Source organism: Oncorhynchus gorbuscha, linkage group LG06 (assembly GCF_021184085.1).
Source record: "Oncorhynchus gorbuscha isolate QuinsamMale2020 ecotype Even-year linkage group LG06, OgorEven_v1.0, whole genome shotgun sequence".
Lineage (NCBI taxonomy): Eukaryota > Metazoa > Chordata > Actinopteri > Salmoniformes > Salmonidae > Oncorhynchus > Oncorhynchus gorbuscha.
This window is the reverse complement of record NC_060178.1, coordinates 79,179,781-79,200,755: the sequence shown is the minus strand read 5'-3', so window position 1 is coordinate 79,200,755 and position 20,975 is coordinate 79,179,781. Positions and strand designations below refer to the sequence as shown.

The 20,975-nt window shown below is 42.6% G+C and overlaps 1 protein-coding gene across 1 annotated transcript in view; it reads right to left on the bottom strand.

The window, feature by feature from the left end:
• Positions 1–6,482: 6,482 nt before the first annotated feature.
• loxl4 (lysyl oxidase-like 4) overlaps positions 6,483–20,975 on the bottom strand; it is a 55,917-nt gene continuing 41,424 nt past the window's right edge. Inside the window, exons 12-15 of the mRNA XM_046354203.1 lie at positions 14,733–14,848; positions 14,393–14,529; positions 8,632–8,743; positions 6,483–8,480 (exon numbers count right to left, since the gene is read on the bottom strand). Of these exons, the coding sequence (XP_046210159.1) occupies positions 8,410–8,480; positions 8,632–8,743; positions 14,393–14,529; positions 14,733–14,848 (436 nt within the window). The 3' untranslated portion in view covers positions 6,483–8,409. The remainder of the gene's footprint in view (positions 8,481–8,631; positions 8,744–14,392; positions 14,530–14,732; positions 14,849–20,975) is intronic.

Sequence of the window (20,975 nt, the reverse complement as noted above, 5' to 3'; positions counted from 1 at the left end):
GTGTATGTCTGAGTGTGTGTGTGTGTGTGTTCGTGCATGCAAGTCTTTTGTCCATCCTAAGCATCTGTTTTAAGTCTGTACTGAGGTTGGGGGGTGTGTGTGTGTGTGTGTGTGTGTTCGTGCATGCATGTACAGTATGTACACTATCCCAGGTGCGTCTCTTTCAAGTCTTTTGTCCATCCTAAGCATCTGTTTTAAGTCTGTACTGAGGTTGGTGTGTGTGTGTGTGTGTAAGAAACCAGTCAGGGAATGTTGTGTCAGGTGTTTGGTTATCATATCAAACTTTCATTTTTAATAAAACATTTTGGAACATTTGGGTGCTTTCAACCCACCCCTCCCATATCACAGTTTGGAATTCTTGAATTCAACCATTAGTTTCTGGAGGGCTGTGTGTACTTTAGTTACAGAAATATTTTGGGGTATTTTCGCACTTCCCCACAGGAATGATCTGTGCTGAGTATGTGCATATGATTTCAGATCCAAGAAGGTGTAGCAGTGGGTTGTCTGTTTTGATTGTCTTGTCCCTTTCCTTGTATATATAGTTTTTCTTTGTATATATATATATTTGTATTATTTTTAATCTCATTTTCCATCTACGGACTGAACATACTCTCCTGCAACCCGCCTCACCCAACGTGGTACGGATCTGCTATTTTTACACTTTTGAACCGGAACCCCCTTCAGAAGCTAGCCAGCTAACTAGCTACCAGCTAACTAGCTACCAGCTAACTAGCTACTAGCTAGTAGTCAGTTAGCCACTGCTAGCGGTAATCACCGTTAACTCGGACTGGCAGCCTCAGCCCAGGCAGCTCCTGCCAGTCTGCACCATGCGATATCTACCCAGAGCATATCGGACTGCTTTTCTCTACCACATCTCCGGATTCCTACCAGTAGCTCTGAACCTTCACTCCGGATCCTCGCAGCTAGCTAGCTGCTATCAGAGTGGCTACTCCTGTCCAACGTCTCTGTCCTGAAGCAAGCACCGGCTAGCCGAAGAAATCCATCAGATAATTCCTATGCTTCAATACCTCTTCTGCCTATTGGCCTGGACCCTTTGCTGCTGACACGGAGCCCCGCCGATCTATCACAACTGGTCTTACGACATAACCGTCAGAGGAGGTTTCAACAGGCTCTCCCGTTGCGACGTCCCCGAGGCCCATCTGCTAGCCTGCTGCTAGCCATGACCTACTAGCTGTCTGAATCGCCGTGCCTCCAGCTCGCCTAGCTACTCACTGGACCCTATGATCACTCGGCTACACATGCCTCTCCCTAATGTCAATATGCCTTGTCTATTGCTGTTTTGGTTAGTCATTTTTGTCTTATTTCACTGTAGAGCCTCCAGCCCTGCTTAATATGGCTTAGCTATCCCTCATGTTCCACCCCCCACACATGTGGTGACCACACCTGGCTTAAATGGTGCCTTTAGAGAACCTCTCGCATTGTCACTCAATGCCTAGGCCTCCATTGTACTCACATCTGACCATACCCATCTGTAAATTATGCCTTGAATCTTTTCTTCCTTACCCAGAAATCTTCTCCTTTTACTCTCTGTTCCGAACGCACTAGACAACCAGTTCTTTTAGCCATACTCTTACCCTACACCTCCTTTGTTCCTGTAGAGGTTAACCCAGGCCCTGCAGCCCACAGCATCACTCCCATTCCCCAGGAAATATCATTTGTTGACTTCTGTAACCGTAAAAGTCTTGGTTTTATGCATGTTAACATCAGAAGCCTCCTCCCTAAGTTTGTTTTCGTCACTGCTTTAGCACGCTCCATCAACACTGATGTCCTAGCCATGTCTGAATCTGGGCTTCGTGACCTCTCAATGTTGCCTCTTGTCATAGACCCCCCTCAGCCCCCAGCTGTGCCCTGGACACCATATGAGAATTAATTGCCCCCCCATTTGTCTTCAGAGTTCATACTGTTATGTGACCTAAACTGGGATATGCTTAACACCCCGGTCGTCCTACAATCCAAGCAAGATGCCCTCAATCGAACACAAATTATCAAGGAACCTACCAGGTACAACCCTAAATCCGTTTTCCACCTGGCTACCCCTATCCCAGCCAACATCTCAGCACCCCCTACAGCAACTTGCCCAAACCCTGAAAGAACTGCAACATCTGGATTCCTACAAAATCAGCTGGGCTAGACAACCCTAGACACTATCTAAAATGATCCTCCAAAATTGTTGCAAACCCATTACTAGCCTATTCACCCTCTCTTTAGTATCGTCGGAGATACCCAAAGATTGGAACGCTGCCGTGGTCATCTCTCTCTTCAATGCGGGAGACACAGACCCAAACTGTTATAGACCTACAGTTGAAGTCGAACGGTTACATACACCTTAGCCAAATACATTTTTCACAATGACTGACATTTAATCCGAGTAAAAATGTCCTGTATTAGGTCAGTTAGGATCACCACTTTATTTTAAGAATGTGCAATGTCAGAATAATAGTAGAGTGAATTATTTATTTCAGTTTTTATTTCTTTCATCACGTTCCCAGTGGGTCAGATGTTTACATACATTCAATTAGTATTTGGTAGCATTGTCTTTAAATTATTCAACTTGGGTCAAACATTTTGGGTAGCCGTCCACAAGCTTCCACAATAATTTTGGTGAATTTTGGCCCATTCCTCCTGATAGAGCTGGTGTAACTGAGTCAGGTTTGTAGGCCTCCTTACTCACACATGCTTTTTTAAGTTCTGCCCACAAATTTTCCATAGGATTGAGGTCAGGGCTTTGTGATGGCCACACCAATAGCTCGACTTTGTTGTCCTTAAGCCATTTTGCCACAACGTTGGAAGAATGCTTGGGGTCATTGTCCACTTGGAAGACCCATTTGTGACCCAGCTTTAACTTCCTGACTGATGTCTTGAGATGTTGCTTCAATATAGCCACAATGTTCCTCCCTCATGATGCCATCTATTTTGTGAAGTGCATCAGTCCCTCCTGCAGCAAAGCACCTCCACAACATGATGCTGACCCCTGTGCTTCACGGTTTTGATGGTGTTCTTCGGCTTCCAAGCCTCCCCCTTTTTCCTCCAAACATAACGATGGTCATTATGACCAAACAGTTCTATTGTTGTTTCATCAGACAAGAGGACATTTCTCAAAAAGAACAATCTTTGTCCCCATGTGCAGTTGCAAACCGGAGTCTGACTTTTTTTATGGCAATTTTGGAGCATTGGCTTCTTCCTTGCTGAGCGGCCTTTCAGGTTATGTCCATATAGAACTAGTTTTACTGTGTATATAGATACTCCTGTACATGTTTCCTCCAGCATCTTCACAAGGTCCTTGTTGTTCTGGGATTGATTTGCACTTTTCGCACCAAAGTACGTGTCCTTCCTGAGCGGTATGACAGCTGCGTGGTCCAAGTGTAAATACATGCGTACAATTGTTTGCACAGATACACATGGTACCTTCAGGCATTTGGAAATTGTTCCCAAGGATGAACCAGACTTGTGGAGGTCTACAATTTTTTTCTGCGGTCTTGGCTAATTTCCCCAATGTCAAGCAAAGGGGCCTGAGTCTGTCAGTAGGCCTTGAAATACAGCCACAGGTACACCTCCAATTGATTCAAATGTAAATTAGCAATGACATCCATTTCTGGATTTTTCAAAGGTGTTTAATTAAAGGCACAGTCAATTTAGTGTATGAAAACTTCCGACCCAATGGAATTGTGATACAGTTAATTATAAGTGAAATAATCTGTAAACAATTGTTGGAAAATGACTTGTGTCATGCATAAAGTAGATGTCCTAACCAACTTGCCAAAACTAGAGTTTTTTAATTAGACATTTGTGGTGTGGTTGAAAACTAGTTTTAATGTCTCCAACCTAAGTGTATGTGTTACATACGCCTCTAGGAAGAGGGAACACAACACCCTGCACCTACAATATGAATGGTATTGTAGGTGCGGGTAAGGATGACAAAGGCAGAGAATTTACCGTTGATAGGGAATTTCTTCCTTCACACGGTTATTTTGGGAAAAAGACTACCTTACCTACCCACAACTTACCTAACTAGCACCACCTGGCGCAATATCCAAAATACAGGGGGTGGTCCGCCCAGGTCTTACCTTGTGTGCATAGACAGAGTACATACTACGGGTATATGTTGCCTAAGCACTCCCAAGGTCCCTTCCCCTTCGAACAAATGAAACAATAATACAAACATAAGTAAACAATTTCAATAATCAAAAACACTGCGTCCTATGGGGAGACACATACCTCAGAAGCAGCGGCTACAAAATACTTCACAAAAACCTGCCTCTGATCAACAACCAACACAGGACATAACCATCAGCTCTCTCGCCAAACAAAGGAACAGTGGCTTTTATAGCTTCAGAAGGAGTCGGTAATTGAAGACAGCTGTGTCTCCTGATGAGAGGGCGGGGTCAGATCTCCAATCATCGATGCGGCCGACCAATCAGCTGCTTAGAATTTCAGTAAGCCATCCTGAAACACACACATACAAACAAAACCACAACACAGAAACTGGGGAACGTAACAGTATGTAATCTTCCGACTTCAACTGTATAATTTTTTTGGAGCTGGGATGGGACAGATGCCTGAACTCACTGTGGCCTCTTCTCCAAAATAAAACGTACTTTAACAGCATTGTGGCAAACTCATCATGAATGGGCCATGAGTTTTTCTCAATCATGTGATCTGAAAAGGGGGAAAAAGCCCAGAGTTTTTCCAAGTCATGTCACAGGGTCAGGAAATAGTCCTGACCTGAGAATACAGTCAAGAGAAGAAATATGAGGAGAAAGAAACAGATAGGGGAGACAACTTGTATCATGATGGTTTTTATTGATTCACAGTAATGAATGTAGTGATATTTGTGCTGTAACTCATCTATGCAGCCAAGCCCTCTAGCCAGTACTTAACCACAGCTATCCCAACTATTCCATTGGCAAATGTCACAAAGTCCATTTCCATACACCAATTATGCATAACAACATCATCAAATTCTCGAAATAAATCACTTAAGCAAAGGGATTAACATGAAACAAATCTTAAATGTGAAACCATTTGACATAAGAATTGATCATTTATTTCATTTATTTCAAGAATACTTTGGTCACACATGAATCAAAGATTTGGTTTTGGGAGTTATTTGAGTCTCTGAGAGCACAAGCTTTCTATATGAATATTAAATAAGCACCCTAGCTCACACATTCAGCTTACACTGCATACCGTTTCAAACATTATCACATATGACAACCAGTTGGCAAACTGGCCATGTAGCATTATAGATATCCCAACGCTAGATATTCCAACAGCATGGATATGCGCACATACAGTACAATATATGATGTAGATGTAGTGAATGTGATGGATAAGAATCAAAAACTGTTATTATTATTAAAGTTATTATATTATTAAAGTTATGGAACATAATACAAAATTAAATAACAACACATAGAATAGACTATGTTATTATGTCAATAGCAACTGTACACAAGCACAATACAATTGCAAAACAAAAATATTAAGCTATAAAATGTTTTTTGACATGATTAAATACTACTGTAGAGAAACCTCTAAACTGTATTTAGTATGATTTAATCTACATCTTTTATTGATTAAAAGGTGTGTGTGTGGGGGGGTGTGGGTTAACTTAACACTGTTTCATAATAACCTGGAGGTGTTTTGTGATATAAAAGTTGATGAAGACAAGATGGCAATAACTAAAGCCTGTGAAATGTGTATTGAGTGGGCAGGGAACCCAAAGGGATCTGCTAAAGATATTAATTTTAAAAACTCTTCAAAGTCTAAGTTGTTGAGGGGGGTTCTAAGCTGACATATGGAATTGTTTTAAGAAGGTCATACCATGGATCATTTAGCTATTTGATTTTGAATTTTAGGACCCATTTAGGTATCAAAAATATTGAATTTGGCCTTTACTACCATAGCCCACAGAAACGCATTGACTAACACTATCAAAAATGGCAAGAAACAGACAATCAATAAATCATAAGGAAAAGGAGATATGAAAGCTCAGGAAATATTTGTATTTATTTGACACGTATTTAACACCTTATTTTTGTTGGTTTTAAACTACCTCCATACTACCATTAATTTGTATGGGTTGCCTTTAGATAAGTCCTGTGACACTTGTGGGGATCGTAGAACAAAACAGAGAACACAATCTTGTTTGTGAGTCTCCACTTTCTATAGAGGTTTTTAGGCCAAACCGTTCAGATGCTACAGAGGTTTTTGTGAATCTAGCTTAAACTGACAGATTTCTATATAGATTGGTGCGTCAATAGCAGCTGTTGACTGTTTGAATCCAGCAGTTTATTTTGCTGTCAGACAAACATGTTGTTCTCTTTAGGAGCTCAGTATGCCAGTTATGCGGTTTCTGCAGTAGTGGCCATGGAGGATTTTCACTGGTAGTAAAATCTGTTGTGTTGCCCATGTCAAGGCTTCTCCTCTTTCCTTTTCTTTCTTTCTCTTTGATCTCTCTCTGCTAGTGGAGGCTGCTGAGGGGAGAACAGCTCACAATAATGGCCGGAACGGAGCAAATGGAATGGCATCAAACACCTGGAAACCATGTGGTTGATGTATTTTATACACCACAGATTCCGCTCCAGTCATTACTACCCGTTCTCCCCAATTAAGGTGTCGCCAACCTCCTGTGCTTTCTGCCCATTCAAAGGCAGTGTTCTCTATCTCTATCAGTCTGTTTCTCTCTGGTCCTCTCTGTCAACCTTTTTCTGTTACCTCTCTACCCCCACCCTCTCTCTTTCCCTTCCCTTCCCTTCCCCCTCTCTCCCTCTCTAGTCTGTCTATCCTACCCAGGCCTGTAGCTGGTGACAGCAGAGTTCACAGTCGCAGTGTTTCTCTGTGTACGCCCCATGCTTACCCTAACTCTAACCCAAATACAGCTAATTAAAGGCTTTTTATACACTGTCTACCTGGCTGTGGGTTTACCGCCGAACCTGCTTTCACTCACACTGGGAAGGCCAGAAAAAGGAAAAGGAGAAGTACACTGAGATGGATGGCACAAAGCTGTCTCTCAGTTTGACATTTGGTGAAAAGAATACGAAAAGTTAAGATGATACAACCCTTTGAAGTTACACTCTAAGAAAATATTTTCTACCTGGAACCCAACATTTTTTTTTCTGGAACCAAAAACAGTTCTCCGAGCTACAGGGACAGCCAAAGAACCATTGGTTCTAGATAGACCCTTTTTTTCTAGTATATAACCTAGATAGGGACTTATTGGGTGAAAATGTGTTTGCTTTACATGTTTCATCAATATAAAAAGTATGCAAGCGTTAGCCTTAAATAAATGAACCTGCAGCATTACATATTATGAAAAGATTTGCACCAAAAGCATTGAAATTCAGTTAACACAGTAAAGAATAAAGTAAACTACATCAAGTTACATTTTCTTGGCTGGTATCAAGATAAAATCACAAAAGCCAACTTGAAGGCCTTCATGTAATAGTAATTTAAAAACAGAAGAGAGAAATGTTTACTAACTCAACACTATTTAGTTTTGTGTATCAGTTTTACTCTAGTTACAGTATTTTGAGAAAAAAACATCCGAATATAACTACCTGCACAATAATAAAACAGCTAATTAAATTGTAAAAACTAAGATAAACGGTTCATACACAACTATGTATTCAAACCCGGGCCTTGAGGTCCACTGTAGAGCTACGGACATCAAAGTCTACAGGAAGGTTGTGATTACAGTACCAATATTGTGATAATGTAGATGTAGGAGACATTTGTCCAGACAGACCAACAGTCAAACAGATAACGCAGACCTCTTTTCAGTCATTCTTTCCCCTTTCCTGGGACGCGGGTATACGGGACCAAGCATATGTTTGGGGTTTTAGGCTGGATTTCTGTCCAGCTGGGTTTCTGTACAGCACTTTGAGATATCAGCGGATGTAAGAAGGGCTATATGAATACATTTGATTTGATTTGACATGTTAGTCATTTTAAATCATGGACAGACAATAATAATTTAATCTTAATCAGAATTCATTCATACAAACTTTGACTAGCTAAATTACTAGTAATCCACATTCATAAACTAACAAATGACCTAACAGTTGATTGAATCCATACCATTTTAATTATCCATTGTTAACTGAACTAATTTGGTTGCCTTGGTGACACCTGTCCTGCGCTCAGTTGCTATTGACTGTTGGGTGTGGTAAGGGTGATGGTCTTCTCCTGGTTGTGGTGTATTTTGGGTAGTGTAGCCAACAGCAGGTCAGGGCGGTGGACAGGTGCAATTCCGTGAGTCCTCTAGTGTTGTGGGGCAGGAGTCCCTGGACCCACCAGACCCCAGGCCACCCTGAGAAGTCTATGTTCCCAGCTCTGAGCCCTCTTCGCTGGGCACCAGACTGTGCCAACGCTGGGCCCTGAATGGGCCTAGACAAAGTTATTGGAGATCTGCCGTTGGTGCTCGAACAGGTCCTCAATCTCTGCACTGTACGCATCGCCTGGTAGAAGAAACAACATACAGTTAGAGAGCGAGCGAGCGAGCGAGGAGAGAGAGAGATTGATGAGGAAGAGAGACAGAGAGAGAGAAAGACAGGGATAGAAAACAAGAGTGTGAATGTGTGTTAACAAGAGTGAAATAACTTCCCATACCTGCGTGACATCCATACATGTATGCTCTGTGTCCGTCGTATTTGCATCGACATCTCATCACGTTGTTCTGGAAGTCCGATTCAGCCATGTCTAACGAAGGGTTAACTTCCACCTGCAATATGACAAAGACAGAGGATATAGCTATTAGTATAGTCAACTGTATGCAATGTCAATGGACTGAGTGCACTAAACCAGAGCAGGCAGAACAAGAAACACATATTTGAATTGGGACTGATTAACTTTACTGTACTCAAATAGAGATTGTACTTGTTCTTTGTGCATGTATCAGTAGTTGACTATACTTGAGCCCTGTAATGGACCAGAGCCAGAGAGTAATGACAAAGTTATTACAATGTAAGAGAATTATGGTTGTCTGATCTCCTGACTTGCAGCCACTAACTCAATTCTTACCACACTGCTTTATTAGAAAACAGAGGGAGGAGTTTATTATTTTGTCAGAGGGTGGACTTTAGCTTTCCTATTTAACAAAATGTTCACTGATCTATGTGTGGTTTCACCAATGATTGATCAGAACGTATTGCTGATTGTCCTTAATTGAGTGCATGCATTTGCTGTGACTTGGAAATCTTCTGTGCTTAATTGTATGAAGATTGGAGCTTCCCCTAAACTAGTGTAGTTCACGCCCTCTGCCTCCTTTATAACCTGCGGTGCACTTGGAGTACAAGATGCAAGCTGTCAGTGCAAACTACAACGGTCTAAGCTGCAGGGCTCTGGTTGGAGCTAGCTCCTAGTGGCGTCCATCCTAACATAGTCTGCCCTGCGTTCAAGGTTGTCGCTTATCGTTTGTTTCTCGATCCAAGTGCCACTCCCCATGCTCCCATATGCTTGCGGTGATGGTATCTTCACAAGGTATTTGTTATGATGATGAAATTATGTACAATGTAATTTATATGCTCTTAAAGTGTCAGTAGCGCGATTGTAGTCCTAGGTATTCTAATTGTTTTGATTAGTGTGCAAGCCACCATCCAAGTATGTATTGATTGCTATCTATATTGGTAAACAGAAAGAAATTGCCAGTTGGTTTGTAATCTTGTAACTGAAGAATATTGTAATTAAAAATATATATTATTGATCAAGTGTTGCCTGGTCCATTGCATTGCTCATGACCCAGCTTAAAAGGTGGCCTGTCACAAACCTGTGTGTCTTCATAAGGTCGAGGTGTCACCCTCTCATTTAACAGAAACTGCCATTTAAGGTAACCATAGTTGGCAGGTGTTACAATTTCATTTAATTCTTACCCCTCAAGTCTCCCAGCCGTACCAGACCCGTGGCGTGGAAGAGAGAGGAGTAATAGCCTGCATCCCAAATAGCACCATATTCCCTATGTAGTGCAGTACTTTTGACCAGAGCCTATAGGACTCCGGTCAAAAGTTGTGCATGATATGGCAACTAGGGTATCATTTGGGTCACACCCATAGAGTAATAATATGTGCAGAGTGCGCTAGCATCCACCGGACTGAAAGAGACATCTGAAATAAAGATTAGTTGGATGTAAAATTGTTAGATGGTCTCTGTCATTAAAAGTCAGTCATGGTTGGTATTGTTTTTATAGTTAGTGTCATGTTTGTCATTTATTATCATGTCTTGTCCCTGTGCTCCCCATTCTATTCGTTTCCCTCTGCTGGTCTTATTTGGTTCTTTCCCTCCTTCTATCCCTCTCTCTCCCCCTCCCTCTCTCACTCTCTCGCTCTCTCTTCTCTCTATCGTTCCGTTCCTGCTCCCAGCTGTTCCTATTCCCCTAATCATCATTTAGTCTTCCCACACCTGTTCCCGATCCTTTCCCCTGATTAGAGTCCCTATTTATTCCTTTGTGTTCCGTTCCTGTCCCGTCGGTTCCTTGTTTAGTATTCACCATGCTGTGATTGCGTTTCGCCCTGTCCTGTCGTGTTTTTGCTGTGATTGTGTATCGCCCTGTCCTGTCGTGTTTTTTGCCTTCATCAGATGCTGCGTGTGAGCAGGTGTCTCTGTCAACTACGGCCTGCGCCTACCCGAATGCAGTCTGTGGCCGCTTCTCCAGTTATTCCCCTCTTAGAGGATTTTGTTATTCCCTGTTTGGACTTAAATAAACTCTGTTTCTGTTAAGTCGCTTTTGGGTCCTCTTTCACCTGCATGACAGTTAGTCTTATTCCTTTCCATAAAAAAAGTGGGATGGCTTTTCCATATTTCAATAGGAGAAATAAATACAGTACTTTTCTCTCCATATAGAGGGACGGATGGATGAGATCCCCATTTGCTCTTTGAGTAGCAATCAAGTTGTAAAGATGTATAATGTCAAGACACTATAATAAAACCATTGTTTGTCCCATTGTGAGAAACATAAAATAAATGCTGGAAGACACTGCTTCAATAGCAGCCTGAGGAAAACTCTATATGGAAACTCTATACTGTATGGAAGGTTGTAAGTTTAGCATAAATGTTGAGTAACAAACATATTTTCACCCATTGGGTGTACATGCTGAGAGTTGTATGGTTCGTCACAGGACTAAAGGATGGCCATTCCATATGCCCAACTGAGTCTCACTATTTGAGTTATAACTGAAGAATCTGTCAGAGGAAGCATCAACCTGTTTGCTCCATTTCCACTTTTCTGTGCTGTTCGTTGTAATGTCATACTGTTAAAAATGTTCATGTTAAAATCAAAATCGATCACAATAAAAGCCTCAAACTCCACATCGCCTATGCAGTCAACCACATCGGCTAAAATTACTCTTGGCTCTTAACTTAAAGAACACCTTTAAGTTGAGTTGAGGACATGAATTAAAGGAGTCATTTAGTTGGAGGTTAAAAAGGTGCAGTAGTTACAGAGTGCATTACCATGACTGTATACGTTTCTGTAATAGGTGCTATTCCGAGCTTTACCATGTTCTAATAGGCTGTTATTCAGCAGTCTAACAGTCTACTTTCACAGCTGCTGACATAGCCATTCTCTTCTGTAAGCCCACACACTCCCGCGCGCACACACACACACATGCGTGCGAATGCAGGAAAAACAGGCATGCAGGCAGGCTAAAACACACACACACACACACGGTGATAATACTGAGGGCCCATTTTCCCTTATAGCCACTATGTAACCCTGCTACACCCACTTTAAATACAGGATGCAGCCAGTAACACAGGAAAGCAGCTCTAAACTGCACCAACAAAAAAACGCCAGAAGAACTTGTTCAAGTTTGTGAATGCACAAAACCTAGCCTCTGTTGAAATTAGTGTTGGACTTTGTCATCTGTAGCCGGTTGGCTTGGCCATCGGAATGTGTAACAGAGTGAGAAAAGGCCTGTAAGAACAGCAACGGAATTGTATGGGGGGAAATGAACTGTTTCTAATGGTGGGGGGGTTCTAATGGAACTATTTCTAACCCTGCGTGGTTCAAGGACAGAGCTTCTAGATCTTTATTAAATGTCCACCTCTCTCAAATGTAGACATGTAGGTAGCAGTATCGCTGGATGCTTGAGGTACATCTCCTCCAAATGATGTCAATTAGCCTATTAGAAGCTTCTAAAGCCATTACATAATTTCCTGGAATTTTCCAAGCTGTTTAAAGGCACAGTCAACTTAGTGTATGTAAACTTCTGACCCACGAATTGTGATACAGTGAAATAATCTGTCTGTAAACAATTGTTAGAAATATTACTTGTGTCATGCACAAAGTAGATGTCCTAACCGACTTGCCAAAACTATAGTTTGTTAATAAGAAATATGTGGAGTGGTTAAAAAAACTAGTTTTAATGACTCCTTGGTGTGTGTAAACTTCCGACTTCAAAGCACTCTCCTCATCCTCTCTTCTTCTCATCCTCTCTTCTTCTCATCCTCTCTTCTTCTCATCCTCTCTTCTTCTCATCCTCTCTTCTTCTCATCCTCTCTTCTTCTATACTCTCTTCTTCTATCCTCTCTTCTTCTATCCTATCCTCTCTTCTTCTATCCTCTCTTCTTCTATCCTCTCTTCTTCTATCCTATCCTCTCTTCTTCTATCCTCTCTTCTTCTATCCTATCCTCTCTTCTTCTATCCTCTCTTCTTCTATCCTATCCTCTCTTCTTCTATCCTCTCTTCTTCCTATCCTCTCTTCTTCTATCCTATCCTCTCTTCTTCTATCCTCTCTTCTTCTATCCTCTCTTCTTCTATCCTATCCTCTCTTCTTCTCCTCCTCTCTTCTTCTCCTCCTCTCTTCTTCTATCCTCTCTTCTTCTATCCTCTCTTCTCATCCTCTCTTCTTCTATCCTCTCTTCTCATATTCTCTTCTAACCTCTCCTTCTATCCTATCCTCTCTACTTCTGTCCTCTCTTCTCATACTCTCTTCTAACCTCTCTTCTTCTATCCTATCCTCTCTTCTTCTATCCTCTCTTCTCATCCTCTCTTCTATACTCTCTTCTTCTATCCTCTCTTCTCATACTCTCTTCTATCCTCTCTTCTTCTATTCTCTTTTCTTCTATCCTATCCTCTCTTCTTCTATCCTCTCTTCTCATACTCTCTTCTATCCTCTCTTCTTCTATTCTCTCTTCTTCTATCCTATCCTCTCTTCTTCTATCCTCTCTTCTTCTCCTCCTCTCTTCTTCTATCCTCTCTTCTCATCCTTTCTACGTCTATCCTCTTCTTCTATCCTCTCCTCTTCTCATCCTTGCTTCTTCTCATCCTCTCTTCATCTATCCTCTTCTTCTCCTCCTCTCTTCTTCTCATCCTCTCTTCATCTATCCTCTCTTCTTCTATACTCTCTTCTTCTATACTCTCTTCTTCTCCTCCTTTTCTCCTCATAGCTGTGGCAGGGCCACCACCTGTAATTATGCCCTGCTCTACATGCCTAAAATACACATGTCCATGTGTGTGTGTCCGTGAACATGTGTGTGTGTACGTCTATTACAGAGACATACAGGGTGATTAAATAAAACAGGCTGTGACACTTAGAGAGTGTGTGATGAAACAGGGAACCGTCTTCTCTGTAACCTCTGAACTGACTCCCATGGCTTAGGTAGCACAGTCTTTAGGGAACAAACTTTACCACAACCCCCCTCTCATTAGCAGGGATTAATTAGGTAGTACCAGTAATTACGGGGGTGCTAGTTTCCCTGTAACCCCTCTCTCATTAGATAACAGATATCAGTGAGTTTTACTGGGGGAGCTAGTCTCACCATAACCCTCATTAACAGATAGAGTGTTTCACTGTAGCAATGTTGACTGTTACCCATGGCTTTCCCATGGCTGAGATATAAAAAGAATCGAGAGCCTAATTGGCCCCTGGGATGGCATACTGGGATTAGTAGTCTGAGACAGAAGTGGTGGCTGGTGGGAGTTGGAGTATTTGATGTATCCTGAGGTGACGCCCACAAGGACACTGCTGATGAACATGAGACAGGGTCATGACAGAAAAGGAGTGTGTGTGTGTGGGGGGGGGGGGGGGGGTAATACAACATAGCTGTCTCTCATGTTATCACATATCACAGAGGAGGGTCTGCAGACCTCAGTCACAAACATGTGATACTTCAACATACTTACAAAAAGAATGTGTGCGGTACAAAGGAACCAATGAGTCTCAAAAGTGCAAACTCGGAGCTTGATCAAGAGCACCTTTGCGTGTGTGTGTGTGTGTGTGTGTGTGTGTGTGTGTGTGTGTGTGTGTGTGTGTGTGTGTGTGTGTGTGTGTGTGTGTGTGTGTGTGTGTGTGTGTGTGTGTGTGTGTGTGTGTGTGTGTGTGTGTGTGTGTGTGTGTGTGTGTGTGTGTGTGTGTGTGTGTGTGTGTGTGTGTACCTGGAAAATGTAGTCTCCAGGCTTGACATCGGTGATGTCAATCCACTGACAGTCGATGTCGTGGCGATACGTATCCCAGCAACCCACTGAGATGCCCTGGTCGCCCATGTTGTAGCAGGAGAAACGCTTATGCAGACCTGACACACAGACCAGAACAGTGACTTTACTCTTCATCTTGAGGTTTTTGGAGCCAGTTTCAGTGACTCAAATAAATAAAATAAAAACAGATTAACCATGGTCCAGGAATAATTCAGGTCATGGACAGCATATGAAGCCAAGTTATTTAAAATAAATGGTTGTTATAAATGTTAATAGCATGTGAATAACATGGTGTTATTACCTTCAGGGCAGTATGTATCCTCCAGACAGAAGCTGGCCTTGTGTCCCTCAGCTATTCTGGTTCCATTCAGAGTCAACAGGTCATAGTGGGTGAACACCTCTATGCTGTGGTAGTGCCTGGTAACACAGAATAATAGGGTGTGTGTATGTGTGTGTGTTTCAGAATGACAACAGTAGGTCCCCATGTCTGGTAGCCGAGTGACCTCACCATCAAAACATGGGGCAGGGTGTCAGAGTGACACCTCTCGTGGAAACTTGTTTTAGAACTTGATAGGTAGCACCGCTCACACACAGAGCTGTTTACACACTCACAGTGAATGGGGGGCATTGAAACTCACCCACACACATTCATGCATTCACGTGCACACACACAGGAAAGTAATGCACGCAAGCACACACGCATGCATGAACTAAGACATGCACGAACATGTGCAGATACAAACACACCACTCCTGTGTTATTGGAACAGATTAAGAAAGGCGGGGCGGCCCTGTACAACCCCCAGACTGTGTAACACAGAGTGGCTCAGTCATATCTCAATGTATCTCAATGTACTCATTAAGACACACACAGTCATTACACACACACATTCAGTGGACAGCTAAGGAATCTGGGTAGATGACAACATGCCGCCAGGCCACCCCCAACTTACTGGAACAGAATACACACTTACACAGAACTCTACAGAGAACACACTGAGGAGGGTTAAATGACTCCTTCTTCTCCGATGACGACAGTCAGAACACACTCTCGTCATCTGAAACTGGCTCATGTGACCCTATGAGCCAGTTTTTATACAAACGCCATCCACTAACTTACGTTGAGGTCACAATAGGTTGAATATTTTGTTAGTGTCAGCAGTAAGAAAAGTGATGCTACGAAAGTGAGGAGTCATTCGGTTGTAACGTTCTGAATAATGACACCAACTAAGATTCAAGTACAACAGAACAGAAACATGTGTATTCATAACATTATCAAAGCAAAGCTTTATGTGGTCCATATGTTTCCGTTAGTAATGTTCTGTACAAACAGCAGTTATTGTACTTAATGGCAATGAGGTCATACCTTCACATGTTTTATAACCTGTCACTAACTCAATTCAATTTAAGTCAATAAGACCTTATTCCTCCCACACAGACCTCTAACCTGTCACTAACTCAATTCAATTCAAGTCAATAAGACAGTATTCCTCCCACACAGACCTCTAACCTGTCACTAACTCAATTCAATTCAAGTCAATAAGACAGTATTCCTCCCACACAGACATCTAACCTGTCACTAACTCAATTCAATTCAAGTCAATAAGACAGTATTCCTCCCACACAGACCTCTAACCTGTCACTAACTCAATTCAATTCAAGTCAATAAGACCTTATTCCTCCCACACAGACCTCTAACCTGTCACTAACTCAATTCAATTCAAGTCAATAAGACAGTATTCCTCCCACACAGACCTCTAACCTGTCACTAACTCAATTCAATTCAAGTCAATAAGACCTTATTCCTCCCACACAGACCTCTAACCTGTCACTAACTCAATTCAATTCAAGTCAATAAGACCTTATTCCTCCCACACAGACCTCTAACCTGTCACTAACTCAATTCAATTCAAGTCAATAAGACCTTATTCCTCCCACACAGACCGCAACCTGTCACTAACTCAATTCAATTCAAGTCAATAAGACAGTATTCCTCCTACACAGACCTCTAACCTGTCACTAACTCAATTCAATTCAAGTCAATAAGACAGTATTCCTCCCACACAGACCTCTAACCTGTCACTAACTCAATTCAATTCAAGTCAATAAGACCTTATTCCTCCCACACAGACCTCTAACCTGTCACTAACTCAATTCAATTCAAGTCAATAAGACCTTATTCCTCCCACACAGACCTCTAACCTGTCACTAACTCAATTCAATTCAAGTCAATAAGACCTTATTCCTCCCACAAGTCAGACCTCTAACCTGTCACTAACTCAATTCAATTCAAGTCAATAAGACCTTATTCCTCCCACACAGACCTCTAACCTGTCACTAACTCAATTCAATTCAAGTCAATAAGACCTTATTCCTCCCACACAGACCTCTAACCTGTCACTAACTCAATTCAATTCAAGTCAATAAGACAGTATTCCTCCCACACAGACCGCAACCTGTCACTAACTCAATTCAATTCAAGTCAATAAGACAGTATTCCTCCTACACAGACCTCTAACCTGTATTCCTCCTACACAGACCTCTAACCTGTCACTAACTCAATTCAATTCAAGTCAATAAGACAGTATTCCTCCCACACAGACCTCTAACCTGTCACTAACTCAATTCAATTCAAGTCAATAAGACCTTATTCCTCCCACACAGACATCTAACCTGTCACTAACTCAATTCAATTCAAGTCAATAAGACCTTATTCCTCCCACACAGACCTCTAACCTGTCACTAACTCAATTCAATTCAAGTCAATAAGACCTTATTCCTCCCACACAGACCTCTAACCTGTCACTAACTCAATTCAATTCAAGTCAATAAGACCTTATTCCTCCCACACAGACCTCTAACCTGTCACTAACTCAATTCAATTCAAGTCAATAAGACCTTATTCCTCCCACACAGACCGCTAACCTGTCACTAACTCAATTCAAGTCAATAAGACCTTATTCCTCCCACGCAGACCTCTAACCTGTCACTAACTCAATTCAATTCAAGTTAATAAGACCTTATTTCTCCCACGCAGACCGCTAACCTGTCACTAACTCAATTCAAGTCAATAAGACCTTATTCCTCCCACGCAGACCTCTAACCTGTCACTAACTCAATTCAATTCAAGTTAATAAGACCTTATTCCTCCCACACAGACCAATTGTGTCCCACAAGTGCCAATTATCCCATTACAGCTGTACAATGCAAGTCCGTGGTGATGGTTTCCATATTAATGCAACTTAGAAACATTTACCTGAAGCTCTAGTCAGCCAGAGCCACAACTTCCACTACCAACTACTTATTTTATGTATTTATTTATTTCACCTGTATTTAACCAGGTTGGCTAGTTGAGAACAAGTTCTCATTTGCAACTGTGACCTGGACAAGATAAAGCATAGCAATTAGACACATACAACAACACAGAGTTACACATTCATAATGACCGACAACCACAGCTAACCACAACAAGCAGGCTGTGTCGATCTAGGACTAGGACTCCAACAGCCTCCCTTGGAGTATAACTAAGGTTGTTGTCCCGGGTTCGGTTTCCTGGAGCGTTTGTGAGAATTTTACAAAATATATTTTGCCCTCACTAAACCTGAAAATATAGTGGGGAGAACAAGTATTTGATACACTGCCGATTTTGCAGGTTTTCCTACTTACAAAGTATGTAGAGGTCTGTAATTTTTTATCGTAGGTACACTTCAACTGTGAGAGACGGAATCTAAAAATCCAGAAAATCACATTGTATGATTTTAAGTAATTAATTTGCATTTTATTTGAGTATTTGATCACCTACCAACCAGTAAGAATTCTGTCTCTCACAGACCTGTTAGTTTTTCTATAAGAAGCCCTCCTGTTCTCCACTAATTACCTGTATTAACTGCACCTGTTTGAACTCGTTTACCTGTATAAAAGACACCTGTCCACACACTCAATCAAACAGACTCCAACCTCTCCACAATGACCAAGACCAGAGAGCTATGTTAGGACATCAGGGAGAAAATTGTAGACCTGCACAAGGCTGGGATGGGCTACAGGACAATAGGCAAGCAGCTTGTGGTGAGAAGGCAACAACTGTTGGCACAATTATTAGAAGAAGTTCAAGATGATGGTCAATCACCATTGGTCTGGGGCTCCATGCAAGATCTCACCTTGTGGGGCATCAATGATCATGAGGAAGGTGAGGGATCAGGCCAGAACTACATGGCAGGACCTGGTCAATGAACTGAAGAGAGCTGGGACCAGAGTCTCAAATAAAACCATTAGTAACACACTACGCCGTCATGCTCAATCCAACGCATGTCCAGGCCCATCTGAAGTTTGCCAATGACCATCTGATCCAGAGTAGGAATGGGAGAAGGTCATGTGGTCTGATGAGACAAAATTAGAGCTTTTTGGTCTAAACTCCACTTGCCGTGTTTGGGGGAAGAAGAAGGATGAGTACAACCCCAAGAACACCATCCCAACCGTGAAGCATGGAGGTGGAAACATCATTCTTTGGGGATGCTTTTCTGCAAAGGGGACAGGACGACTGCACCGTATTGAGGGGAGGATGGATGGGGCCATTTATCGCGAGATCTTAGCCAACAACCTCCTTCCCTCAGTAAGAGCATTGAAGATGGGTCGTGGCTGGGTCTTCCAGCATGACAGCGACCCAAAACACACAGCCAGGGCAACTAAGGAGTGGCTCCGTAAGAAGCATCTCAAAGTCCTGGAGTGGCCTAGCCAGTCTCAAGACCTGAACCCAATAGAAAATCTGGAAGAGTGGGCCAAAATCCCTGCTGCAGTGTGTGCAAACCTGGTCAAGAACTACAGGAAACGTATGGTCTCTGTAATTGCAAACAAAGGTTTCTGTACCAAATAGTAGGTTCTGCTTTTCTAATGTATCAAATGTCATGCAATAAAATTCAAATTTATGACTTAAAATCATACAATGTGATTTTCTGGATTTTTGTTTTAGATTCCGTCTCTCACAGTTGAAGTGTACCTATGATAAAAATGACAGACCTCTACATGCTTTGTAAGTAGGAAAACCTGCATAATCGGCAGTGTATCAAATACTTGTTCTCCCCACTGTAACTTTTTCTGAATATGATTTGCGAGACATACATTCTACATGACATGAGCAAGCCAGCTTGTTTACAACAGGCAAAAAGTTCCACACTACCTGGTACTCTGGTCCTTGATCTTGGACCCGCTATTCACGCAGGTCCAGGATTCATTTCAGCCAGGGTTTATAGCATGGATCAGGCTACCTAATACCCCAGAATCCAGATCATAAAGGGATATGTGAAAACCCCCTAACTCCTACATATTATATAGAGCTGTAAGGGATTTCCTCCTCTTCTTCCGAAGAGGAGAGGCGAGAAGGATCGGAGGACCAATATGCCGGCGTTGTCATGTTTTGTCTTAGATTGTCTTGTCATTTTGCTTTTCCCTCTGTTCATTTTCCCCCTGCTGGTCTTTTTAGGTTCGTTCCCCTTTTTCTCTCTCCCTTCCTCTCTCTCTTCTCTCTATCGTTCCGTTCCTGCTCCCAGCTGTTCCTATTCCCCTAATCAATCATTTAGTCTTCCCTCACCTGTTCCCTATCTTTTTCCCTGATTAGAGTCCCTATTTCTCCCCTTGTTTTCCGTTTCTGCCCTGTCGGATCCTTGTCTATTGTTCACCGTGCTGTGTCTGTGTATCGCCCTGTCGTGTCGTGTTTCCCTCAGATGCTGCGTGGTGAGCAGGTGTCTGAGTCTGCTACGTTCAAGTGCCTTCCCGAGGCAACCTGCAGTTCATGATCAAGTCTCCAGTCTGTTCTCGTCATTACGAGTGGAATTATGCTTTATGATTGTAGATTTACTTTACTGGATTAAAGACTCTGTTTTCGCCAAGTCGCTTTTAGGTCCTCATTCACCTGCATAACAGAAGGATCCGACCAAAGAATGGACCCAGCGACTACAGACGCTCGTAACACTGCCGTCGAGATCCAAGGAGCCATGCTCGGCAGACACGAGCAGGAATTGTCTGCTGCTCGCCATGCCGTGGAGAACCTGGCCGCTCAGGTTTCCGACCTCTCTGGACAGTTCCAGAGTCTTCGTCTCGTGCCACCTGTTACTTCCTGGCCTGCCGAGCCTCCGGAACCTAGGGTTAATAACCCACCTTGCTACTCCGGGCAGCCCACGGAGTGCCGCTCCTTTCTCACCCAGTGTGATATTGTGTTCTCTCTCCAACCCAACACATACTCTAGAGAGAGAGCTCGGGTTGCTTACGTCATTTCACTCCTTACTGGCCGGGCTCGAGAGTGGGGCACAGCTATCTGGGAGGCAAGGGCTGATTGTTCAAACAATTACCAGAACTTTAAAGAGGAGATGATTCGGGTTTTTGACCGTTCAGTTTTTGGTAGGGAGGCTTCTAGGGCCCTGGCTTCCCTATGCCAAGGTGATCGATCCATAACGGATTACTCTATAGAGTTTCGCACTCTTGCTGCCTCTAGTGACTGGAACGAGCCGGCGCTGCTCGCTCGTTTTCTGGAGGGACTCCACGCAGTGGTCAAA